General features: G+C 50.0%; 1 protein-coding gene across 3 annotated transcripts in view; it reads left to right on the top strand.

Moving 5' to 3' along the window:
- Window positions 1-469: 469 nt before the first annotated feature.
- LATS2 (large tumor suppressor kinase 2) overlaps window positions 470-26,283 on the top strand; it is a 46,897-nt gene continuing 21,083 nt past the window's right edge. Inside the window, exons 1-2 of one of the 3 annotated variants that reach the window (XM_060128917.1) lie at window positions 470-508; window positions 15,238-15,787. In XM_060128917.1, the coding sequence (XP_059984900.1) occupies window positions 15,446-15,787 (342 nt within the window). In that variant the 5' untranslated portion in view covers window positions 470-508; window positions 15,238-15,445. Of the gene's footprint in view, window positions 509-5,393; window positions 5,484-5,852; window positions 5,950-15,237; window positions 15,788-26,283 lie in introns of those variants that run through there. The other 2 variants (XM_060128916.1, XM_060128915.1) reach the window with 2 other exon arrangements.

Genomic DNA, 26,283 nt, shown 5'->3' with positions numbered 1-26,283 from the left:
TCATCATGGGTTTCATGATCAAAACCCATTTATCCAGCATCTGAAGAAAACACACTCAGTTTTTCTTTTCAGGTTTGGTTGATAAAGCAAGATACGTGGTCTTAAAAGCAACTGTTCAATGACAACCATAACGACACTTAGTAGTTAATTATAAATTAAAAGTTAAAAATAGACCATGAAAATGTTCTTTTTACAATTACACAATTAAATATTTCCTGTCAATTTAGATTGGCTCAGATGTTTCCCTTCGAAAATGTTAATTTTGTTATAGAGATTGATTTTGTTGAGACAAGAGTTGGAGGCTTACACTTTTTGTTCTTCCTAGAGCAAGTTTTACCAATGTTCACTGCAAAAGACTAGATTAAAAACCTGAATGGAAAGTTTTAGAACATCTAGGAGCATACAGACCTTCACAGTAGGATTTTTCTTTCAATTACAGACACAAGAACATTCTGCTCATGTCTGCAAAGGAAACAGAAGTTGCAGCCAACTATAAATGTAATGAGAAGTAAGTAAATAGCTGGTGTCGCTGTCATAGCTCACTCAGCATAAAAAGTAAAGTAACGGAGGATGTGGTAAGAAAAGAAAATGCGTTTTAGCAATTGTCTCTCAATAATGTAAAGTGTCAACATAAGAATTCTTTAAATGCAGAATGTGATTTTTATCTTGACAGTGTTTCTTTGAAGTCTTCTGGGAACACGTCTTAACTTATTGAGCAATTCTGACTTATGCAATCACATACTTCATTATTCATCTGAGAAGCAGAGTGGCTATTCGGAGAATGAAGCTGGGTTCTGTGTTGGAAAGGGCTGGAAAAGTAGGTCTGCAGAGACTGGCAAGGTGGCCACCCTGTAGGGCCTGCTGTGACCCTGGGCCTTTCCCTAAATATGCCCTAGAGGTTTTTACCAAATTTTCCAGGAAGCTCTGTTTTCCAAAATGGCTCAAAGCAATTAGAAATAAATTAAAATCAGAGAAGGTTTACTCTCTCATGATTTTAAGATTGGAAAACACATGTAAGAATTGAAATTTAGGGAATTCCCTGGCAGTCAAGTGGTTAGGACTCCACAATTCCACTGCAGGGGACATGGGTTCCATCCCTGGCGGGGGAACTAAGATGTTGGAGGCCACGTGGCGTGGCCAAAAAAGAAAAAGAAAAAAAGGAAGAATGGTTAAGATGGTAAATTTTACATCAGTATTGTTTAGCACAACTGAAAAATAAAATAATCTTAAAAAGAAACCTAGTGGTAGAACTATTACGCAAAGGCTTTTGAAAAAAATATAAGGTATGAAATATTTCCGGTTATTCATCTACTATCTATTAATTGACTACTCTCTTAAAAACAATAATAATCCACTTTTCCATAAGTGTGACTTCCAGTAATATAAACCCTTTGGGAAATGTCCAGAAACTGAGGACAAGAGATGTTTTAATACTTGAAATAGCATCACAAGGCCCTAGCTCTCCTCTGCATAGGAAAGGCTTTTAGGAATAAGGTTCTGGTAGCTCTTAGTTTACGTACAGTTTTGAGAAGCGAAGTCATCTTTCATAGCCAACAGCAGACTAAAAGCAGAAAATCAGTGGGAATTCCCTGGCAGTCTAGTGGTTAGGACTCCATGCTTACACTGCAGGGGGCACAGGTTCGATCCTTGGTTGAAGAACTGAGACCCCGTAAGCTGTGTGGCAGAGGAAACAGAGGAAAACAACAAAAAATCCCGCAAAAGAACAAACAAGGTGGGGAGGGAAGTAGGGTGTTAGGTGTTTAATGTGGACAGAATGTCAGTTTGGGAAGATGAAAAAGTTTTGGAGATGGATGGTGGCGATGGCTGCACACAATGTGAAGGTACTTAATGCCCCTAAGCTGTACAGTTAAAATGTGATAAAATGGTAAATTTTATATTATGTATATTTTATTACAATAAAAAGACAGTAAAAAAAAAAAAAAGAAAAAAGAGTTCGTCATCAAAGCATATCCCCCAACTAATAAACTTGGTACTGCCAAGTCTTTCTAGAAGTTCCTACGAGTTTGCAGAACCAAAACCTCCAAAGAACAGTGTACCAGGAGATCTCCCTGGCTGACCCAGAGTGCTTGGTCCTGAGAAAAATGTGATCTTTAAAATTTTGATATTTCAGGGCTTCCCTGGTGGCGCAGTGGTTGGGAGTCCGCCTGCCGATGCACGGGACACGGGTTCGTGCCCCGGTCCAGGAGGATCCCACATGCCGCGGAGCAGCTAGGCCCGTGAGGATGGCCGCTGAGCCTGCGCGTCCGGAGACTGTGCTCCACCACGGGAGAGGCCGCAGCAGTGAGAGAGAGGCCCGCGTACCGCATAAAACAAAAAAACAAACAAAAAAATTTTGATATTTCAGACATTAAAACAGCCTTTAAAAGTTCATTCAATACATTCAGATCAGCAGTTAAGTTCTCTATATGTAGTTTTGGGGGGAGAAAATGGTCCTTGTTCTTGAGGAATTTATAATCTAATTAAGGAGACAGACCACATGGGTATAAAAAAAAATTAAATCAGTGTAGCACACCTTCTTTCTAGTTTTCCAGGCCTTTCACAATCTAACCCTACTCTACTTTTTCACTACTCCCCAGAGAGAACGTTCTTTGTAGTTAGCGGATTTGCTGTGTGTCCTCCACGGATTATTAACAAGGAGGCCTTTTCTTTCCAAAAAGACAAAAATTGTGTCTAGAGACCAGAGCCTGCTTTCCAGGCACTAAGGTATAAAGAGGCTGAGGCATAATCAGGTTTCTTGCATTCACAGGTGGGGGAGGGGTGGGGGAGGGGAAGCAGGTAGGTAGTCTCAGGGCGCATTGCACAGCAGCCTCAGGGAGAACCCGTAAAACATCCTGGCCCCGCATCTGCAGGTGAGGTGATGCTGGTTCCTGCCAGCCCTCAGCCTCTGCCCTGTCTGCTGCGGGAGGCCCTGGGCCCCCCTTCCTCACTCCACAAAGACCATTCCTCTCCCCTGAAAGTAAAAGGGAGCTGATTTGGTTTCAGTTTCCTTATTATTAAGTACATTGTGATCATGACTGTTTGAGATTACCTGAAGACAGCCTTATAATTCAGTGCTTCCAAGCTCTGGCGTCAGATCTACCAAGGTTGGAATCCCAGCTCTTTGGTCTCTGGCGAGTTAGTTGGGCTCAGTGTATTTTAGGGTCTTCTTCTATAAAATGGGGTTAATAACATGGTTGACTAGAGGATTAAATGAGATAATACACAAGTTTAGGGCAACACCTGGTATACACACATAGTAGACGTATGTTAATCAATTAATTTATACATGGAGAGGTTGCCACTGCCCCAGGCGTTGTGCTCAGTGGGACTCGTGCTGTCTCTCTTTTCTCCTCTTGGCAACTGGATGCATTATGTGGATGAACTTATGTAGCTGATTATTTAAACAGTTTTTAACTATCCTCTTTAGAAGTATCAGGAATTATAAGACAGAAATCACCCAGCATCACTATATCCAGAGAATACCACTTTTAATATTTGGCTGCATACTTTACTGGACATATATACATACTTTTGTTTGTTTAATATACGTTATATTTTATATAATATATATCATTTATATTTTATGTGTATAGCTTAAATATAAATACATGTACTTATATTGTTTCACCAAGTTAGATCCTGTACCCTATTTTGTCACTATATTTCTTTTTTTTTTTAATTTTATTTATTTATTTAAGTTTTGGCTGCATTGGGCCTTCGTTGCGGTGCGCGGGCTTATTGCGGTGGCTTCTCGTTGAGGAGCACGGGCTCTAGGCGCACAGGCTTCAGTAGTTGTGGCTCGTGGGCTCAGTAGTTGTGGCTCACGGGCTCTAGAGTGCAGGCTCAGTAGTTGTGGCGCACGGGGCTTAGTTGCTCCACAGCACGTGGGATCTTCCCGGACCAGGGCTTGAACCCATGTCCCCTGCACTGGCAGGCAGATGCTTAACCACTGTGCCACCGGGGAAGTCCTATCGCTGTGTTTCTTGAACGCATCAACAAGAGTGTAAGCTCCACCAATGGGTAAATCGTGTAGTTTTGCTCACTGTAGTACCAATGGTGTTTGGTTTAATCCATGGTTCATGGTAGGTCCTTAAAAAAATTTAAAAAACAAAAAACCCAAAGGAATGATTGACTGCATGTCAATAAACACAATGTTCTCCTATATGGTGTATCAGTTTCCTCAAGTAAGCCTCTATTTGGAAAATTACCCGTTTCCAATTTGTTTCATATATATATATGTAAAAATGTTTAAGATATTTTTTAAAAAGGCACAAAGAATAACACACTACACATTATTGGATCTAATCACTCAGAATCAACAAATTTTAAGATTTGGACAATTTGTTTCAAATAAAGAAAGCAAGCACTGGAGAGAAAGTCGTTGTCCTTACTTTTCTCTCGAGTCTAATTTCTGCACTCCTTTCTACACCGGCCACAGCTGTAATGAGTCTGGTGTGTACATTTTCAGTCCGTGACTCTACTCGTATAAAGAACGTGATTAGCATAGGTTCTGTGGGATTTTATTTCTCAACATGGTATCATAGTGTAAATATAATTTTGCCACTCCCTTTTCTCCACTCTACAATGATTTTTGAAGTCTATTTACATATCCTTTGAAAAGTACAGCTAGTTCATTCACTTAGCTATTTTACATATTTTATTTTCCCACAGTTCCCTACTGCTGGACTTTTAGGTTCTTCCTGATTTTTCACGATTGCAAACAATTCTATAATGGTCATTGTAATCCCAAAATTTGATTAGGTGTCTCGCACATAAATTGTAAAGTCCATTAAATTCCTTTTATTTACGATATATTTCTTTCAGTTAACTATGTTTCTGTCGTTGAAGACATAGCAAGGGCAGGACCTTTACCTGCATACAAAGGGAGGAGGAGGGGGCCAGCCCCGGGGTGGGGGCGGGGGGGAGGGAGGCCTGTCCGGGTGCGAGCGCCCGGGGCGCAGGTGAGGGCGGAGGCGGCGCCGCGCCGGGCCGCGCGTCCAGGTGAGCCTCGCGGGGGGCGGGGCGCAGGTGAGCCGGATCCCGGCGCTCAGCGGTGGCCGGGCCATCGGCGCGCGGGGACCCCGGGCTGTCCCCTGGCAGACAGTCCGGATCCCGTCCGCGCGGGAGGACGCGGGACGGCAGCGCCGCGGGGGTGGGGGACGGCGGCTGAGGCCGCGGACCCCGCACGGACGGGCGGACGGACGACCGCCGGGCCCCGCGCCCCCTGGGCAGCCGGCGGGCGCGGGCGGGGGCGGCGCTGACGCGGCGGTCACGTGACGCCCCAGGAATGCCAACAATGTAGCGAATGTCCCGCTCGGGCTGCGCGCTGGGCCGCGGCGCGAGCGCCGGAAGATGGGGCCGCCCGCCCGCCCGTCCGCCCGGCGCCCCGCGTCCCCGCCCGCCGGCCGCCCCCGGGCTCGGCGTCCCCCGCGAGGCCCCGGAGCCGCGGGCCAGGCGGCCGCGGACGGCGTAGACGGTGCGAGGTGAGCGGGGCGGCGGGGTGCGGATCGGGACTCGGGACTCGGGACTCAGCGGCGGGCGGGGCCGCGCGCTCGGGCGGAGGGGGGTCCGCGCCGTCGGGCCACCTCGGCCCTAGGCCCCTCGCGGGCAGGTCGTCCCCGGACGGAGGCCGCGCCGCCCCTCCCCCTCGCGGGCCGCCCCTCCCCCTCGCGGGCCGCCCCTCCCCCCGGGCCGCGCCCCCGGGTCTTCCCCTCCCCCACCTTCCCCCACCCCCACCCCGACCCCCGTCTGGAGTCCGGCCTCCCGCGGCGCCCCCCTGCGCTCGGCGCCCGCCGGGCTCCGGACGCGGGTTCCGACCCGGTTCGCGGCGCCTGGCGACCCGGCGGAGGCAGGTGGGGCCGGGGAGACACACGTGCCCCGCCCGCAGGCCTCGGTGGGACCCGGACCGTGCGCGCTGTGTGCGGGGTTCTTCGTGTGGACCGATTACACGTACGTGGGGGGCAGGGGAGGGGGTCTCCCTGGACAGGAGTCCAGACTTCAGAACTCACTAGCCCGGGACTGTGTGAGACCCAGCGCTTGGCAGGTAGAAATGCAGTGGCCAAACAGCTCTCTTCCCAAAGTGTTCAGCAAATACGTGCAATTGTAGAGGAAGGTTTGCCCCCATTTTACTAAGAAACATGAATGGAAAGTCACAAAATGTGTGATGTTCGCACAGGTGGTCAGTTTGAATTTTAACCTAGGGGTTGACAGGCCTTCCCTTGGTAATAGAGAAAGTAACTCCTGGCCCATTATTAGGGAAATTGTGCTCAGGAGCGCTGGATTCCTAGTTTTAGTTGAATCTCACCTCAAATCCCTGCTTGATAGATCGTCATTTCTGAGCGCTCAATCAAGAGACTAAGCTACTTTGTATCTTTTAAAAGTTTTTTCTTTAGCAAATGTATTAATAAGAGAGTAACAGAAAAATCTTCAAAATAAGAATGCATAGACTGTTTAAGAAAGTTTGTTTTAAATTATAATTAACAAGACACTGTGTTATTCAGCCTGTCATAAAATTTGGACTCATTATCCAGGTATATAGAGCGCTGTTTAAAGAATATGCCAGCATTCCTTTGAAATTAAAATTGCTGAACATTTAATGAATCTCAAAATGTCAAGCAATTTAAAATGATATCTGGGCAGAAGCTGTCATGAAACATTATTAAGGTGAATTATGAGAATCTCGGAATTTTTGAACCGGAAAAGATTCTTCTAGCTTCTTCATCTAATTTGAAATCGTTTTGACTTAGGTGTAAATGGGAGCTGTACATATTTCTTTCTTTCTTTAGCAAATCGCAGGGTTGGGGGAGGGACTTTCCTTTGGTGGGAGGGGAATGTTTTTACAATAAGATGCCTTGTTATTTTAAATGATGTTTTGTAAGTAGCCAGCCCCGGGCTCCTAAATCCCACTGCTTGTGTGGGTTGGGTGTGAGGAGGGGTGTTGAAGCTGATAAATTCGCGGTAAACACCCAGGAAACATTTGGGGGAACTTTGCGAGGGTGTTCTGATTTGTATTGGAAAAACCAGACTAACACAGGTTTTGAAAAGCTGCTTTTATGTTTTATTTCATGGTTATAATAATGTGAAACTTCTAAATAATGTTCCTTACTGACTTTTAAAAAATAAAAGGTTTGAAGAAGTACAGAGGATAAATTCACTGCATTTACTTTGTTTTGACTGTAAATCTGCTCTAAAAAGGAGCAAAATATTCTGATCAACAGAACGAAGAGCTTGGGCTTGAACATTTCTAGAACATTTCCGACTTCCAGCATGAAAAATTCCCTGAATCTCCTTCCTTTTTTTAAAAAAGAAAGCCTATTGCTCAGTAATTCCTATGGACAGAACTGGGCGTCCCGAGTCCAGGGGTCACCATCCGCATTGTGTGGTGGTGGCTGACGCTCTGTGTGGGGCGGGGAGTGGGCTTTATTTCAGAGAGCACCTGTGACAGCTCCCAGAGCCTGGAGGTAGCCCTGTTTGGCCACTCAGGTCACTAAGTGTTAGTGTTAGTACTTTTGAGCTTAATGCTGTTTGATTTACAGTTTCATTTTGAAAGTATGATTAGAACAAGGTAATGCTGGAAATAAGGATAATAGTTACGGTGCTAAAATTAGGGTGGAAACTGGACGTTGTTTAATGTTTGCCGTTCACTCTACGAAAGCTTTATTTCGCTTGCCACTCGACCACGTCAACCTAATAGTGACAAGTGGTTGTTTAAGTTAAATACTTTTTGTTCATATACCAATATTTGACATTCACAGGAATTTTCTGGAGGACAAGGGAAGCTCTCATATTGTGTCGCAGTGGTTTGTGTTTACCGTTAACTGTTCCGATACTGTGGCGTAGAGCAGCCTGTAGTCTCTAGATTCGTTAGCACGGTGAGAATCTTTTCGAGGATGTAAGCTGGCTTTTGAATGGAGTGGGCTTCTCTTTGGAGTACTGACCGCCCTTCTCCAGGCCGTGGTCTTCAGCAGGAGTGCTAGGGACCAGCTCGTTCCTTACGAATTAATTAACTCCATCCTGTCTCACGAGTGTCACTCCTGTGTTTTCATTAAATGTACCCAGATGCACCTGCCTCGCTCCCCGACGTTATCTGCCTGTTCATCTTTTCTATGTTTGAGCCTTTTCACAGGAAGTTCCGGACTCCAAGAATAGCTTCACACTTCCTCCATCAAATCATAGCCCTTGCGCCTTTCCAACTTTGGTGAAGTGATCCTTTCTCTGGGAGGTTTTCTCCAAATAGGCCTGTGCACTGGGATTCCTTGGATGGTCATGTATCACCTCTGTCCACAGCAGTGACTCTCCAGTGGCATGGGTGGTCCAATCCCTGGCCGCGGAGTTTCCGAAACTTGAAGGGGAGAGGGTTTCAGAGGAGGTGAGGCTTCTCAAAGAGTGAAAGCCCCTGCCGGGGTGTGGAATGGAATATAAGGAGACCCATCCTGTTGGGTTGCTTGCTGTTATGATTGCTACAGAGAACAGGTGACAGATTTATCTACAGCCTGGTCATTCCACGTGGTCATCTTGAGTACAAACTTCTATAGCTCCGGGCTTCCCTGGTGGCGCAGCGGTTGAGAGTACGCCTGCGCATGCAGGGGACGCGGGTTCGTGCCCCGGTCCGGGAGGGTCCCACATGCCGTGGAGTGGCTGGGCCCGTGAGCCATGGCCGCTGAGCCTGCGCGTCCGGAGCCTGTGCTCCGCAACGGGAGAGGCCACAGCAGTGAGAGGTCCGCGTACCGCAAAAAAAAAAACAAAACAAAAAAAACCCTCTATGGCTCCATTTTTTAATGCTGTTATTCATAATGTGTGTCTCTAAGTGTATGTATGTGTATATCTATATACACACGCGCACACACACCCATATATGTATATATATATATCATACAGATATCATGTACAAAGCAAACAGGGCATGTGGTAGTTTGTTTTCCCTGGATCATAAACTTATTTGGGGGTGAGGCCCAGTTCTACCTGAGTGAACCCATATAATGTCCGGTACAGCCTTTGGCCCGGGTGGGAGACCTCCGTACCCGCTGAAGCCTTGTGACTGTGCTCTTGGTTGGAGAGACGTCCTCAGGGACCCTCCTGGCGCGGGGTATCCCCTGTGAGGGCTTCCTGGCTGGGGCAGCCCAGGGGAGGTCCTGCCGCACAGCGGTGCACGGTTCTGACATTCGGCGTCCGGCGGCAGGCCCGGCCCGGCGGCCTGGTTTATCTCAGCTTTGCCAGTTAGTTAGAGTAAGGATATGATTTAAGTGATAACTGGAATTTTAGGTCCGAGAAATACTGTTTTAAAAGTGCCAGCGTGTGTCCGTAGAGCGGGCCCTGCGGCCCGCGGGTTTGGTCGGTTCCTCCGTCGGTCGGGGCTGCATGTCTGTTTGGCAGCCAGTGTGGGTTGTGAAGTACTGGGAGAAATTAGAATAAAAAGTCTTGAGCATCTGATAGCGTTTTCCAGGATTGGTTTAAGAACTAGAGCTGGGTTTGGTAGGGCCAAATTAAGGGATGATTAAAATATTGCTCTCATATTAAGTTTTTACAGGAGCCACCTATACTAGGAATAGGATTTAGTAGTTGCCACAGGTCCAGATTTGAAAATGACTTGTTTTTGTCTTGTGAGCTGTATTGCAGTTTTTTTGGGTTTTTTTGTTTTTTTAAGAAGCATGAGAGAATAACACTTCATTGTTAGGAGATAATACAGGGGCTTTCTTTGCGCATCGAGAGTATTGCAGTTTTAAAATTCCAGTGTCCTGTAGTTTCTTTTACTATTTTATTTATTTATTTATTGGCTGCGTTGGGTCTTGGTTGCTGTGCGCGGGCTTCCTCTAGTTGCGGCGAGCAGGGGCTACTCTTCGTTGCAGTGCGCGGGCTTCTCACTGCGGTGGCTTCTCTTGTTGCAGAGCACGGGCTCTAGGCGTGCAGGCTTCAGTAATTGTGGCTTGTGGGCTCTAGAGCACAGGCTCAGTAGTTGTGGCGCACGGGCTTAGTTGCTCCGCGGCATGTGGTATCTTCCCGGACCGGGGCTCGAACCCGTGTCCCCTGCATTGGCAAGTGGATTCTTAACCATTGCTCCACCAGGGAAGCCCTATAGTTTCTTTTAAAGTATATTTAAATCAGTTGATGATACCTAAGAAATTTCTAAAATTAGATTACTTTGCTTGCTACCCCCGTTTGTTTTCTTTTTTCTTTTTTTTTTTGGCTGCACCGTGGCCTATAGGATCTTAGTTCCCCAACCAGGGATCGAACCCGAGCCCCAGTAGTGAAAGCACAGAGTTCTAACCACTGGAGCACCAGGGAATTCCACTACCCCGATTTTTTAAAGACCCATCCATGAGGCTTTAGGGTCGTATTTGTAAAATTCTTGATGAGAGAGCTTAGTAAAATGATACAGTAGTGTGTCAGAGTAGCTCATTTCCAGCTGCAGTCTTAATTTGACTGATGAGTATTCTCGTGAAAAATGCTTTCAGAAGTTCATAATTTCACCATGAAATCAACTGTCGTCAAACTAAAGTCTAAAATACAAGGTCTCAAGCTGAGGAAATACTTTCATTCTTTGTGTAACTGAAGGAAAGTTTCATTCTTACCAAATTATTCAGGCAGGACCAGTTTGCCTGTAGGTGTCCTACATGCTCACCTAGGAAGCCATGTATGCCCAGGAGACCGTGGTGGGAAGGCGATGAGAAGGGGGGGTGTCTTCCCCCCCCCCGCCCCCGCATGAAGGAGCTTTCCCAGGCACGGCTTTAGGAGGTATCACTGAATAACTCTTCCAGCTTTCCTGTATGTTTGAAACTTTTCACAATGAAATGTTGAGGGAAAAGGAACCAGGACGTCTGATCCGGATTCTGTCTGTGGGCACCTCCACCTGGTATTTCTTAGCTCGGGTAGAAATACAGATGTCGACACAGAAATGTCTGGTCTCTCCCGTGCTGCTTGGCTTTATAATTGGAATGTTTGTGGGACACACGGGCACTTAAACCCCCAGTATTTGCAGGCGCATGGCTCTGGGAAGCCCCTCCCCGTTGTGTGTTTCAGCGTCCTGGTGGAGTGCGGAGGGGCAGGAGGTTCAGACCTCCTGCGAGGAGAGTTTGTCCACTGCCAGCACCCAGTCCTGAGGTCCGGCCTTTCCTTGTGGAGCTGTGTTTAGTGAGGGAACACGACCAAACACTAGCTAGCTGGATGTGAACAGTTAGATGACTTTGCATAATGCTCGTCATTGTAACCATTCCTAAGGGTACAGTTCAGTGGCATAGAATACATGAACATTGTCACTGCAGTCAGCACCACAGTCTGTATTACAGACTTTTTCATCGCCCCGGACAGAAACTCTGTACCCATTAAACAATGACTCCCCCTCCCCGAGCCCCCGTGACTCCAGTCTTCGTGTCTCTCTGGATCTGCCCCATAGGAGCGGATCCCACGCTGTTCGTCCTTCGCTGTCTGGCTCGTGTCGCGCAGCGCAGCGTCCTCAGGGTTCATCCACGTTGTAGCAGGTGGCAGAGCTTCGTTCCTTTTCTGGCTGAGTAACATACCGTAGTCGTGCAGCCTTTTATAGGAGTTTTGTGTAAATGGCAGGAACACTGTGTCTGAAACCCCAGAGAAGGGGCACTGTGTTTTCCGAGGGCCGTCCCCGTCCACAGCCCGTGCTGCGTGTTCTCCCGAGGGCGCCGTGGGGCAGGTTTTACCCGCAGTCCAGGATCGCGGGGACGGACTCAGACGCTTCCGGGCAGCGTGCAGGGGAGCCCCTGCCCTCGTGGCGCTTACAGTTCAGGTGATTGAGGAGGAAAGTGGGCACACTTGACAGTGCTCTGCGGGGCTGTGGGTGGCCTGTAGGGTCTCCGGGGCTGGGTGGGTGGGAGACCCTCTGCTGTGGGTCACAGCTTTCAGTGCTTCTCCCTTTTAGAGTAACTCCCAGGGAATTTACTCAGAACCCTCCTGGCGGCCCCACACCCTTCTCTGCTGCCGTGTCCAGGCAGGGAGGCCGGCCCTGCGTCCTGGCTTTGACCTTCTTACAGCCCTTTTTCCTTCTCCATGGACCATCTCCAGGGGCCGAGTGGAGAGCAGCTTTCCCTATTCTGCCTGTGTCGCCTGGCAGCGGCCTGAGGCCCATCACAGCCTGCTGCCGCTCTGAGGACTGCCGCTCACCCGCCTAACTGTCCCTGTCCCCCAGGGGTGTCGCTGCTTCTCACCTAGGCCCTGTCGTCCACCTGGAGTGTCCCAGCTTTGTCCCTCCCAGCCCTCTGTCCAGTTGGCTTCCTGACTCAACCCTCTAAAGGGCGCTTGGCTGTGTCACTTCTTAGCTCGGCCGCAGACGGTAGCTCCCCGTTGGAGTCCAGACGTGGCCGTGACCTGGAAGGTCCTCCCCATTAAGCCTCTGGGCGCCTCCCAAGCATCACCCCTCCAGACTCCAGGAAAGGCCTCTCCGCGGCCCTCAAGCCGGTGGAGGAGCCTGTGGATGGCGCATTCCTCTGCTCCTTTGCATATGCTGTTCCCTGGGCTGGAATTCCAGTCTTCCCTGCACAGAGGTTTAGTTCTCTCTACTCCAGAGATTTTTCTGACTTTCTCCTGTATTCTCCAATTTGCCAGATGATTCTTTTTCTCCTCTTGGGCATCTCTTTCTTTGGAGCAGTTTATCTGCCTCCCTCACCCGCTCCTCTCTGCAGTGTGACCGTTTGCAGGGGGGATGGGTTGGGGAGGGGTACTGGAAGGACCCTCCCTGCGTGTTGTCAGGCCCCTCCTTCACATCGGTTATTTATTGCGAGGACAGTATGATTTATGACTTCTGTATTTCCATTTTCAAAGGAGGGGAAGAGAGCTAAAGATTGGAAACAGTAGTTTGTGTGAAGGTCGTAGGAAAAGGTACAACTCCTGTCTGTTCTCAGACTCCAGACGTGCTCAGCAGCTCCTTGAGAATCTGTTCATTTTTGTTGGAATGTGAACTTGCGGTTTTAGACAGTTAGGTGTTTCAGAACAGATGCTTAGACCACGAGGTCACTGAGAATGAGTGTGGGTGCAGTGTGCCCCATATTACACCAGTGCAGCAGGGCTCTGGGCTCGGGTCCACTGCACGGGAGCCTCAGCTGTGTCTCAGCCAGTGGGTCACTATCGCGTACTCAAGGACATTTCAGCGACTTTAACGTATTAGATGTTGTGTTTAAAAATATGAATTTCAGGGCTTCCCTGGTGGCGCAGTGGTTGAGAGTCCGCCTGCCGATGCAGGGGACACGGGTTCGTGCCCTGGTCCGGGAAGATCCCACATGCCACGGAGCGGCTGGGCCCGTGAGCCATGGCCGCTGAGCCAGCGCGTCCGGAGCCTGTGCTCCGCAACGGGAGAGGCCCACGTACCGGAAAAAAAAAAAAATTGAATTTCATGTTGAAAATTTTATGTAGCCTGCTTTTCTTACTTTCTAAATAGAATCTTCTTGTAGTTACAGTGAGAAAAGGGACAGGTAAAACCTTTTGAGACCTTCCATCTTCCCATCTCTAAGAAAGGAATAGTAATTTTATCTCATTTTTTCAGGTTTACTGTTGTATATGGTAATGTAATAGATCTATGTAAGTTAATTCACATGAAATGCTTAGAACAGAGCCTGGCACTTAGTAAATACTGGATAAACATTAGCTATCTCCCCACCACAGTGGGGGAAAAGGGGTGAAAAAGGCCGTGAAGCACGGTTCCATTTTACAGGTAGTTTCTAAGCTCCTCACTGAAAGAAGTCCAGACCCCTGTGCCCGTCCTTCTAAAGGATGCGCCAAGAAGGGGTCAGTTTTCCTTTGTTCATTAAAACTCCAAGTGATTTTACTTCACTATCTGCTCCCTGGGTTCTGTGGTCACGGCCACGCGGGCTGCCTCCAGGGCAGGACAGGTCAGGACGGGAACAGCAGTGACCACGGGACGCTGAGCCTCACTCTGTGCTCACCCGCTGCTGCCTCCTGTTGGACGGAGGGGAGGGAGGTGACCTCACCTGTCCCAGGCTACGCAGCCCTGAGCCCCCGAGCCAGGTGCTGCCGGGCAGCTGGCAGCTAAGGGCAGCGTCAGGGCGGGGCTCGCCTTCTGACTGCCGGCATGACAGCACTCAGTGCGTTAGCCGGGAGCAGGTGGAATCATCGTGGGGAAGTGCCCTTGTGACTGCGAGCTCTGTACAGAGTCTGCTTCCATGCTGAGGGGTGGGTGCCGCACACAGACGACTTGCCTCTGCACAGCCCTTGTTACTGTCGTCACCTTGTGACCACCCACATGCTGTTACCAGACCCCTCCATGCAAGTGTCAGTTTCCACAAGCGAGACATTCTCATTTTATTTTTATTATTTATTGATTTATTTTTGGCTGCGTTGGGTCCTCGTTGCTGCGCGCGGGCTTTCTCTAGCTGCGGCGAGCGGGGCCTGCTCTTCGTTGAGGTGCGCGGGCTTCTCATTGCGGTGGCTTCTCTTGTTGCGGAGCACGGGCTCTAGGCGTGTGGGCTCAGTAGTTGTGGCTCGTGGGCTCAGTAGTTGTGGCGCACAGGCTCGAGAGCGCAGGCTCAGCAGTTGTGGCGCACAGGCTTAGTTGCTCCGCGGCATGTGGGATCTTCCCGGACCAGGGCTCAAACCCGTGTCCCCTGCATTGGCAGGTGGATTCTTAACCACTGCGCCACCAGGGAAGCCCCGAGACATTCTTATTTAGGTCAAAATGCCGGTAAGAAGTTGACCACTTTATAAAAAAAACCAGAGGAGTCGTGACCCTCAAAGTCTCATAGCACATTGTGCGAACCTTCAGCGTGGCAGGCTGTGGTTTCTCTCAGGAGGTTTGGGAGGGTTTTATAAGAAAGAGTTCCCAAGGTGTGGAAGGACCACCAGTTGAGGTGAGTGGGGAGGCTTGTTAGTCATGCTGTGGGGATGCAGGGCGTGGTGTGGACCAGCCGCTGAACCCTCGAGCTGTGGATTTCCAAGTGAAACCATATTATAAAGGAGAACTTTAAATGAGCTGTCGGTCGTTAATACTGTTGTTCTTGCCCCAAATTGAGTATTTATAAGAAAGTATTGGCTTCTGCAGCGGTATGTCATTGCAGGTTACATGTTACAGGAGACGCCTGGGGTGGCCCTGCCTGTCACGTGCTCGAACCAGAGGTGAACCGTATCCTTATCTTTTCTGAGAGGTGGTATGTTCTTTCTTTATCTTTCCAAGTGGAATATTTTCAGGATCATGGTCCATTTCTGAAAAGTGTCATTAACATTATGTGGGAACCACAAATGAACACCTCTCATTTTCCTTTTCAGGTAGAGATGGTCTTCAAAGTGAAGTCTCTGGAAAATGTTCGGTTCTCTGCAGAAACTACAGAAATGGAAGGAAAGAACATTTTCAAAACAACATTGTTGTGAAAGTGTGTTTACAACTAACTGATACTGTTGACAGTTTTGCTTTCGTTTTAACTAATAAAACACTTTAAGAAGATTGTATTTATGGTCAAAGGAAACCGGACTAACCATGCGGCCGAAGACTTTTCCCGCCACGACCTACTCTGGGAACAGCCGGCAGCGGCTGCAGGAGATCCGCGAGGGGCTGAAGCAGCCGCCCAAGACCCCCGCCCCGGGGCCGCCCGTGGGGCCGGGCAGTGACGCCGCCCTGGATGCCAAGGCCCTGGGGGGCAAGGACGCGGCTAGGCAGCAGCAGCAGACGAGGACAGCCCCGAAGTTCGGGCCTTACCAGAAAGCCCTGAGAGAAATCAGATACTCCTTGCTGCCCTTTGCTAATGAATCGGGCCCTTCGGCCGCCACAGAAGTAAACCGACAAATGCTGCAGGAATTGGTGGACGCGGGCTGTGACCAGGTGGGTGGACGCTCCCGGGAGGCTGCGCATCTGGGGTGCAGAGGAGACCAGCAGAGGTCCCTGGAGAGGGGTTTCTAGGCTACAAACCCGAGGCCCTTTCTGCGTCCCATTGCACTGTTTTCCACCTTCTCTCCAAAACCATCTTGTTAGCTGCTTTCCTTTTCAGGCAAGATCCAGAGATTTCTCAGCTCTCCTGAAGCTGTGTCCCGTGCGCTTTCTGTCCTGTCCCTGTGAGGATGGGAAGGCTTTCCCACGTAGCCCTCTCCTTGGGTTTATTTGGCTTATCGTGAGCTGTCGTGGGGAAGAGACTGGCTTCCTTGAACTTGTGTTTGGTTTGTGCATTTTTTAACTCAGCTAAGGGGAAGGTTGGTTAACATGAGTCGGCTCTTTGCCTCTGTTTTCTCCTGTTTTAAAAGATAGCATCTATGCTATTAGAGGAGACGTAACTATATTAAGGGAATGAGAAAGACTAGAAAATAAAAAGCTTGAGAAATCATCAGAATGGTGGCAACACAGCCTGACTTCTCACTGCTTAAGAATAAAGGCCAGTTAATGGAGGAGACATCAGTTACACGGAAACACACGCGGGGGCCGTGCATCCGATCCTGTGCTCTTCACGTGGCTGAGTAAAGCCCGAACCGAGGGGCAGGACCGTATAAGATGGAGCTCGTGTCCAACCAGGTAAAACCGTGTCCGTGACATGTAACTAGTAAAAATGCAGCTGTCTTAGGAAGCGGCTTCTGAAAGCAAGTGCTGTATCATCACCTGTCGTGTGAAAGTCAGAGCTGCATGAACGTGGAAATAGACCAGGCACGTCTGCCACCCTGCAAACTGAGTAGGATTTCATGCGCAGAGCGCATCAGGATGGCTTGGGCACTTCTAGTTTCTTAGAAACAGCGTAACTACGTACTCCTGGCCTCACAGTCACGGGAACTGGGAGGAAAGAGAAACAACGCCCTCTTTTATTTCCAAAAGCTACCTCAGCCCTCTTATAGTTTCTTACCGGAGAACTTAGATTTCTCAGATGATCTGTTTGGGAAACTAGTGGCGCTGTTTTGTGGGGCTTCCTTGACCCTTCGGGATGTGCTGGGATTGACCTGGGTAACGAGCTGCTTTCGTGAAGCCCAGGCTGTGAATGGCGGGCGCAGAGGGTTAGCAGCGCGAGCTGACAGCACAGCCACGGCCTTTCTCTCTGTGAAAATGTGAAGCTGTCCCCTGACCAGCAGACCTTGATGCTTTTGAAGGTAGGATGGAGCCGTCCCAGGGAAGTAGTGGGTGAGACTGCAGGTACTCAGCCCAGTAACAAAGCTGAAAGCCTTGTGTAAATCACTAGCAAACAAAAGAGGGAATCAGAGCCGCTGTTCTCGCAGTTGTGATAAAAACAAACAAATCGGGCAAACGATCCGGAATCCAGGTGGGATCTCCTTGTGGTAAAATCCATGCGTGATGACTACAGTGCAAGAAGTAACGAAGCTGGTGCCGTTTATAGTAAACCACAAATATGGTAAAATTAAGGGTCGGACACCCGTGAGTTCCCATCAGCATTTAATTTATGTTAATTGCTGGCAGAAAGGACTCTTTACCCTTTTGATGCTCCTGAAATAATCCGTCAGATTGGTGCATAGTGTTGCTCTGTGGCTTAAAACAACTCTGCCTTCGGTCTGACCCTCCAACTCAGACTTCTTCTGGCCTGGTTAGAGGGTACGTTTGCTTTCAGAGAATTCTGGTTGGAAAGTCATTATGTGAACCCAAATAATGTGAGGAAAAGCTCAGCAGTACCTCTAGAGTTGTGTGTCTTGGATAAAGCAGGTGATTAGAATTCCCGTGTAACAGGTACAGAGAATCCCTGTCTGTGCAGCTTTTCCCCTTGCCTCCTGTCGTATTGCCTTTTAATCTAGGTTCAGTTTTGTTTCCTTATATTTTGAGTTTAAATGCCATTTTAGCCCTATATTTATAAGAATGGCAGTAAACTCCCAGTTTCCCCAAGGTCTTACAGGTCCTTGTTGGTGATGACACACTTTTATATGCAGTGTTTTATCTACTGCATGTGCACACACATTTTTTTCCCCATTTTATTGGGATTCTGATTTAGTTTCTGGGAAAACATAAAAGACTGTTCACTGTGTAATGGTATAATGTATATGTCAAACGGTGTAATGTTCATAAATCTTTTGCACATAAATCATTAAAGACTTATGACAATTTCTATAGGGCAAACAAAGAGGCCAATAGGTTAATATTTCTTAAGGAAGGAGCTGTTCTTTAAATATAGATTTAAGGAATTGGAAAGATATGTTTTTGATTATGAGCATCCTGTTTTGTAGTCTCTTATTAGCACAAGTGATGACTTAAATTTAGCTCTTACTTTATCTTTCTTATAAAATTTAGTTTCACTTTTTCTTTTAATCTTTATGGTTCCAAACGACCATATTACCAGGTGTTCCCTCTTTTTCTTCCTGAGACAGTTTTAAAAACGGCTGATTCAGTGTTGCCGCGACGTTCATATGTGTGACATTGCTGCTTCTCGGAAGCACTGACTTGTATTCGCCTGCTGCATTGTGGCGGGTTAGCGCAGGGAGGGTGCCCTTGGGGCCCCTCAGAGTCTGTGTTGGGGCCTTGGGAGAGCAAGGATGCCCATGGCTCCTGGGCCCTTAGAGCAGCTGAGCGTTCCATCACAGTGTGTCCCCAGAGGGGGACTTAGGTGAGGAATTTCTTTCAGACGGGAGTCCTGGGACTTGTTCGTGCTTTTTCCCAGTGGACGACCTGTGTCCTGACCCTGCCCGCCTCCCTCCTTGCTCTGCCTGGGCGGTGCTGAGTCCAGGCGCGGCTATGTTCCCCTGGTCCCGAAATTCTCTGTTGGTATAATTTTCCTAATCCTGACTTAATCCAGTTTTCCTCACTTTATTGTATGTGTTTAAGTGAGTAAAATCTTTAACTAAATGCAGGTAGGAAGAAATGTAAACAAACAAATCGATTTCTTATGCCCAATTCGGCCTGAGGAAGAAAGCCAGTGGTCAGGGACCCGAGCACAGCACCAAGTAGACTGGGGTGACTTGGTCAGGAGGCAAAGGGAGAGAATTCTTGGCATCCTCAAGCCAAAAAGTGCCGAGGAATCACGTTTCCCAGCCCACCGCACAGGGCGCTGCTTGACCCAGGTCCTTTTGCAGAGGCTGCGGCACTGGACTTGCTGCCGTCACAGTGGAAGGACAGGCGCTGGTGGTGGCTGCGACCGTGTGTCCCCGCGCTGTTCTGAGACCGCGTGGCAGCGGTCAGAGAGGGCTCCAGGTGCGACCCCAGTGACTCAGGCTGCCCCCGCCCCGGCAGGCGTGGTCGCACGTGCCTGTCACACACGCTTGAGCGGAGGGAGGACAGCAGTGCCCGCGGAGGGGCTTCCTCCTCAGCGACTCGGTCCCCTCCTCTCGCCCCCTCCTCCCCCCGGCCACGCTTGCCAAGCCCCCCTTCCCCCGGACAAGCTCACGCCGGAGCTCTGTGGACGTGTCACACTGTGTCGGCGGTGATGCCATCTCCCCTCATCCCTGTCTGGATCAGCTCACCTCCTGCAGGAACCCTGGTTCTTGCCTCCGGGTTTGAGCCGACCCTGGTCAGACCGCCAGGCTCCGTTGTTTCTTCTTTTTTTCTTTTTGGCTGCACTGCACGGCATATGCATGATCCCCTGACCGGGGATCGAACCCCTGTCCCCTGCACTGGAAGCGCACAGTCTTAACCACTGGACCTACAGGAGAGTCCCGGGGTCCGTTGTTTCTAACTCGTAGGCCCATGGTCGGCCGCCCCTCTCGGCGCTGGACCCGCGAGTGTGCCCCGTGTGCCCTGGAGGCCCCGCGTGGCCATGGGGCTGTGCCCCTCATTCGGCAGGAGCAGTGATGGTGGGAAACGCAAGCTTTGCAGAGAGGATTCCGGGCGCTGGTCCACTAAACTGTCCCTCAAGTCTCAGGCACTAGAACAGACAGAAGCACAGCTCTGCCTCACTGGCCGTTACCAGGAAAGGGCCGGGGGTGACCCTGAGGGGCGCTGATGCGAGGCTGCCATCTCTTCATCCTGGTGACAGGTGGCCTCGGTGGTCTCACTCGAAGGCCGGGGTTTTGCTAATGAGGGAGAGGCAGGGATTCAGGTGACTCGTATGTTTCCTCCTCTTCCTCTGGAAAGGGGACTAGTGTTCAGGGTTGTCACTGCCCTGAAATATTAATAAGAGCAGGAGGAAAAAAGAAACACTTGAGTTGAGGAATGTCAGTCCTGTAACAGGAAACTGTCTTAACAATGACTGTGGGTGTAGCAGCCTTTGCCTTTTCCCCCTCTGTTTTTTCTTTTCTTTTTTTTTGATTTTCAAATTAATTTCAGCCCTGCCAAAAGATAAACTATACCTTTCTAAATAGGATTTAGACAAGACACTAGCAAATCATACCTTTGTGTCGTACCTTCCCCCAGGCTTCCCCAGGTCATTAAAGTAGCGTGTGTTCGTTGCATACTTTCGGAAAATACAGAAAAGTATAAAGAGAAAATGAAAATTGCCTGCAATTGTATCAGCCCACATATGGCCACTCTGAACATTTTGGTATAAAAGTGGCCAAATTTTTTTTCTAGTGAAAGGAAATTAAAGGAAGTTATCAAGGAGCGATGTGCCCAGGGTGACAGGTTGAAAAACGCTGGTCACAAAACAGCACGTACAATATGATCCCAGTTCTTCTGTTGCAGAAATATACGCGCTGACTCTCTCCCTGCTTGCCTTCCCGCTCAGCTCTCCCGCCAGGCCCGGGACCGCAGGGCTCCTCTCCCCATCTGTTCCCTGCACAGAACCCTCCGAGCAGTCACTCTGGAAAGGAAGGAGCCTGTCCTTTCCCTCCGGAAACCTTCCCACTGTGCCGGGGACGAGTTCTTGGCCTCAGGTCCCGCCCTTTCCCGCGGTCGGCACCCTGGCCCCGCCGGCTGTGTGGCCTCTTCTCAGGCTTCCCAACTCCAGCCCCCCCTTGCTTGGGTGATGCCCTCTCTCTTTGGAGGCTTATCTTAGTGTCATGGATTCAGAAAAGCCTTTTCTGATCCCCGGTCTAAATTGGAACCCCCTGTTTTCGTTCTTTCATTACAGTGGAAGTTCCCTCCGTGGCGTTTATCAGAATTTGTTTCTATGTGTGTAGGTGTGTATTTCGTTCAGTAACCATCTCTCCCTTCAGGTTGCAGACCTGTGAAGCGGTGGCTTTGTTCTGAGATCACCATCCTCTAGGCCCTGAAACTGTGCAAACCCTCAGAAGTGAAGGGATAAAGATTTCATCATAAACATTTTTGTCTGTAACATCTGTGTTATATTCCATTGTTCAAACAGATGTTCTGTAATTTATTGTAAACAGCTGGTGTTAAAAGGTAAACTGAGGCATATTAAACATTTTAAGAGTTTATTTGAGCAAAAATCTATTTGAGTTGGACAGCACCAAGTCGGAAGTGTTAGGAGCTCCAGTGACCAGGCAGGGGAGAGGGAAGCAGGAGGTGCCGGTGGGCTGCAGCGAGGCCTGGCCACCGCGAGGGGCAGCGTTTCGGGCTCGTGCCCGGGCTGACGTGGCATCAAACCACGTGGGGCTCGCGGCCTCCTCGTGTGGGCAGCTCAGCGCTGGCGATGAACAGCCTTCTGCGGGAATCATAACGGATTTCACTGATTTCCTGGGAATAAATTTTAGGGATGGAATTACTAGGACAAGTGATAAGAGCCTTTTTATAGTTTTTATTTGAATCGCCACATTTCTTGACAAGTGTTTAAATTGCACTTACGCTTTCAATCCTTCCAGCAATGAATGAGATCTGTCTTGGACTGTCCCTGACCAGAGCCTCTCCTTCAGTCATTGTTTAATGAATACTTTCCCCGATGCCTGCAATTTTTTCCTCCTAAGTAGCCTTCACATCTCTGTCTTTTCCGCGCTAACACCCTGCCCTACCCTAGATTCTCCTGAGAAGTCCCCCGACCCCCATTCCTCCTGGCGGCCTTTTCCTGAAACGCGGCCGCAGCCACCCCCTTGGGAGCCGCTGCACTTCCTCATCCGACCCCGTCCTTTCTCTCGTCGCCAGGCACACCCGCCTGCCCCGGCCGTATCCCCCTCCTTACACGCCGGCGGCCTCCAGGCCGAGTAACTGCCCCCACGCGCTGTCCGTCCTCCCGCTGGGGCCTCCCCGGCAGCCCAGCTGCACCCCACCCCGCCAAGGCCCGCTTCTTCCGTGGTCCATCGTGTGGCCTCCTTGGGCAGTGGGTTCCCGCACGAGCCGCGTTCTCCCTTCCCTGAATCCCCGTTTCCATCAGGACCCCCCAGGCAACCGTAGTGGCTCACACGGGGTCTTAGGGATTTGCTGGCCCACCTGGCACGTTTCGCAGGTGAATTAGCTGAGAACCCACGACAGTAGAAGGAATCGGTGAAATTAAATATGGATCAGCGGACATCACACAAGCAAAAAACATAGAAAAGATTGAAGAGAAGTAAACAGAATCTCAGAGGCCTGTGGCACAATACCGAGGGGTCCAGGATGTGTGACGTGTGTGACTGGAATCCCTGAAGGAGGAAGGGACAGAAAAACATCTGAAGCAGTAATGGCTGAAAACTTCCCAAATTTGGTGAAAACTTTCAGGTACAGCCAGATCTCAATAAAACGGGGCTTCGCTTTGTCGCGGCTCACGCACCGGGGGGTGGGGCTTAAGTGGAGATGCCACTGACCCTTGAACGACTTGGGTTTGAACTTCACGGGGCCACTTATCCACAGCTTTTCTTCAGCAAATGTGTCCCACGCACTCTGTGGTAGGTTGAATCCGCGGACGTGGAACCACGAGTGCGGACGGCCGACTGTACAGCTGTACACGGGTTCTCAGCTGTGTGGGCAGTTGAAACCCCTAACCAACCCCCATCGCTCCGGGTCAGCTGTAGCAAGGGTCCTATATTTTTCCTGACACAATTAGAAATCAACATTTAAGTAGGTGGTGGTAAGTTAAAAATGCATGTTGCAGCCTTTAGAGCCATCACTAAAATACAGTTGGAGGAGACAGAGCTACAGAGTCAGTGAAGAATTAAAGCGAACGACTAAAGCAGCATTTGATTAACGTGGAAGGAGCCGGGGAGGGAGGAGTGGCGGAGTGAAAGCCAGATGCGTCAGTAGGAATGCAGACCTAAATAAAGCCATAGCGATCATTACACTCGCTGCGTAAAGCGATTAAGCACCCCAATCAAAGAAAAATAAATAAAATGAATAAAAAAGCAAGATCCACCTCTGTCCCGTCTACAAGGCACACCTGTTACAAGGACAAGGACACAAAGGGACTGAAAGCCAAAGTCTGGGGGAAATGTCTGCCCTGCAAACCGTAAACATCAAGTAGATGCGGTGGCGACGTTGAAATCAGACAGTCCCCTTCAGGGTGAGTGTTACTTGAGACAGAGGGACACAATAATAAAAGGGCCAGTACGTCCGGAAGATGTACCAGGGAGAACACACCTGAAGACAAAGCTTCAGGCTCTATGGGGTGAGGGGTGCCACGCGGGAGCTAAAACCTGGCTCTCCCGTGGTCGATGGAGCGGCAAACAAGGACCGGTGGGATGCAGGACACGCAGCTCCGCGTCCCTCCAGCCTGGAGCATCGTGCGGCGGGGGGTCCTTCCTCCGTGCTAAGGGTGGGAGGCCCCGCCCTCCGTGAATCAGCCGGCCACTCACATGTAGTGATTCTAGATGCTGACGGGGACAGTCGAGGCCCGGATTGGGTAGGTCGGTAGTTTTGATCCCGAGCCAGTAAAAACCAGACAGGGTTTCAGGGTGCTGTGCGTCCCGTCACGGACAGAGCTGAACACCCGAATGGCCCTGCTGAAAGGCACTTGCAGAACAAGAAGTTGCCACCAGCTTGGGCGCCTTCCCTCTGAGGATGCCTTGCATGGTGTTCCGCAGGTGCGCCCGTGCTGGCCCCGGGACACCAACGGAAACTTCTCCGTCAGTGTACTTGAATTCTAGTTCAAGAACGGTGCAGAACTCACTGGGAGTAGTAAACAGTAGCTTAGACGTAAAGGAATACTGACGGAGCTGATAATAACCTGTTAAATAAATAAAAGTCCATGAATCAAAAAGCAAAACAGAATGAGACGGCCAGTCAGTGGGCAGCCGCAGCCTTCCGGGTTCTGCAGTGGGCGCTCTGTGGGCCCGGCGGAGGCTCCCAGGCCCTTACGGCCCGTGGGGGGCGCCTGCGCTGACCCTGGCGGCTCGTCTGAGTTGAAGTCTGCGCTGAGCCTGATACACGCCTGATTTGGAGGACTTCGTGCAAAAAAGAGAATGTAAGATATCTCTGTACCTTTAATATTGATTGCACTTGAAAGAGATATGGGGGTAAATAACGTATTAACACTAATTCCACTTTTACCTTTTTCTTCTTAAATGTGGCTACAAGAAAATGGAGGTCCCTCTGTGGCCCACGTTAGCTTTCTGTCGGGCAGTGGTCAGTTGTGCTAGCGAAAGCAGTCGAACCCTCGCTCACTCCCTGCCCAGACCTCGTGCACTAGAAATGTCAACCAGCTTGGAAAGGGCAACTCATAATTTCATGACTACTATAGGTGTATTGTTTTCAAAATCGTAATTTATGTTCGTTATAGAACGTTCTAGACATTGTAGATGAAAATGAAAGCAGCTGAAAATCTTACCTCTGAAAGACAGCCGCTGATAAGATTACGTTTTTAACATCAGTATTTTGATAGATAAGCACCTTCAGTCTTTTGTGTGTGTGTGTGTGTGTGTATGTGTGTGTGTATTTATTTATTTGTTTAGTCCGCGTTGGGTCTTCGTTGCTGCTCACGGGTTTTCTCTAGCTGTGGCGAGCGGGGGCTACTCTTCATTGCGATGCGCAGGCTTCTCATTGCAGTGGCTTCTCTTGTTGCAGAGCACGGGCTCTAGGCGCGCGGGCTTCAGTAGTTGTGGCACACATGCTCAGTAGTTGTGGCGCACGGGCTTAGTTGCTCCGCGGCATGTGGGATCTTCGCGGACCAGGGCTCGAGCCTGTGTCCCCTGCATTGGCAGGTGGATTCTTAACCACTGCGCCACCAGGGAAGCCCCGCTACAAGTGCTTTGAGCGCCTCTCCTTCCTACCTGGTCCTTGCTGTCACTGTGGCTTAGGGTAAGTTGCTAATCCATCTTACTCCCTCGGTTTTTGCATCTCTGACACATGGCTGGCGGCACTCATTTCTCGGGGTGATTGTGGCGGACAGGACGGGGCTTACATGCAGGGCCCTCTGTCCACACATTCACTCCACAGGCCTTCCTGCTGCTCATTTCTTTACAAATCTGCCAACAGCCTGCACGTGCGACTCTCCGAAAGGGGTGCTAATGGCATTTTCTAAGAGCATCGTTTTAAAGTGGGACCACTGCTAGGTAGAAAGTTTGGCTAGAAGATTTCCTAGTGGAGCTCCGGCAGGTATTGATGAAGCTTGTCGTCTTTGGAACTCTTAACTCTGCAGCGGCCCAGATGTTTGAAATTCCTGGCCGAGGGCAGAGCCTCCCATTGTACGGACCTGTCCCAAGGTGTGTCAAAATAGCTGTTTTCTCAGGGAAAACGATCGTGCACCTCCGAGCACTTGTGTGGTTATTGTCTGGTGTTTAGTCTGCTGCCTGTGGGCACATGACCAGCTGGAGAAAACAGGCCTCCTTGTAACGAGGAGCATCCCTGCTCCTGCAGTGGTGTCACATGTGTCCGTGGAGGGTGGAGAGGACACGGGTTCTGACCCGCAGCCGGAGCTGACACCCACGCATGGTCTCTAGAAGCCCGTCTCGATAGAGCCGAGAGAAGGAAGCAGATATTTTTAAACAGCAACCAAAGAAGAGGTGAGAGGAAGTGAGGGGGGGGTCGTGGGTCCCAACACCAGGGAACCAGGCGGTTACTTGGCTGCGTTTCTGGAAGATCACCGGGCCCCCATCGCTCTGAGGCGCCACCGCGAACATGTCGGTATCTGGTGTGGTTTTTTTTTTAATTTACAGAATGAGGTCATATCGTGTGTGCTGTTGGGTTTGTTTGCTTTGGCTTGAGTTGGAGGCTGTTCGTACCTGGGAGTGACGGCCACAGTGCTGATGGCAGGGGCTGCGCTGGAGGCCGGGCTCACTGCTGCCCACGCCGGGCTTGGCCTCTCCGGCGGAGGGGAGACCCTCAGCTCTGTGAGGTGTCGTGGCTCCCTTGACCCTCTGCCTCACTCCTGTGCTGCCCGTCGGCCCCTCGCTGGGCTGCAGTCTCTGGTCGGAGCTTCGGGTTCCGTGTCCCCAGGGGAGGGCCGGGCCGGGTGGGACCCTGGGTCCTCATCCTCTCCTGCCCGGTGGGCTCACAGCTTGCTCCTGGGCGTTTCACCCCCTCCCTCTGGCTTCTCTATTCCAAAACGTGCTGAGGTCCCTTCTCCGCTGTGACTGTCACGTCAGAGCACGGATGGAAAATGATGAGAGTGCTTTGGCGGCTGACGCACCAGGTATGAGCCGAAGCCCCGTGTGTGTGTTTGGGAC

This window comes from Lagenorhynchus albirostris, chromosome 18 (genome assembly GCF_949774975.1).
Source record: "Lagenorhynchus albirostris chromosome 18, mLagAlb1.1, whole genome shotgun sequence".
NCBI lineage: Eukaryota > Metazoa > Chordata > Mammalia > Artiodactyla > Delphinidae > Lagenorhynchus > Lagenorhynchus albirostris.
The sequence above is the reverse complement of the archived record's forward strand: the minus strand, read 5'-3'. Positions and strand labels throughout refer to the sequence as shown.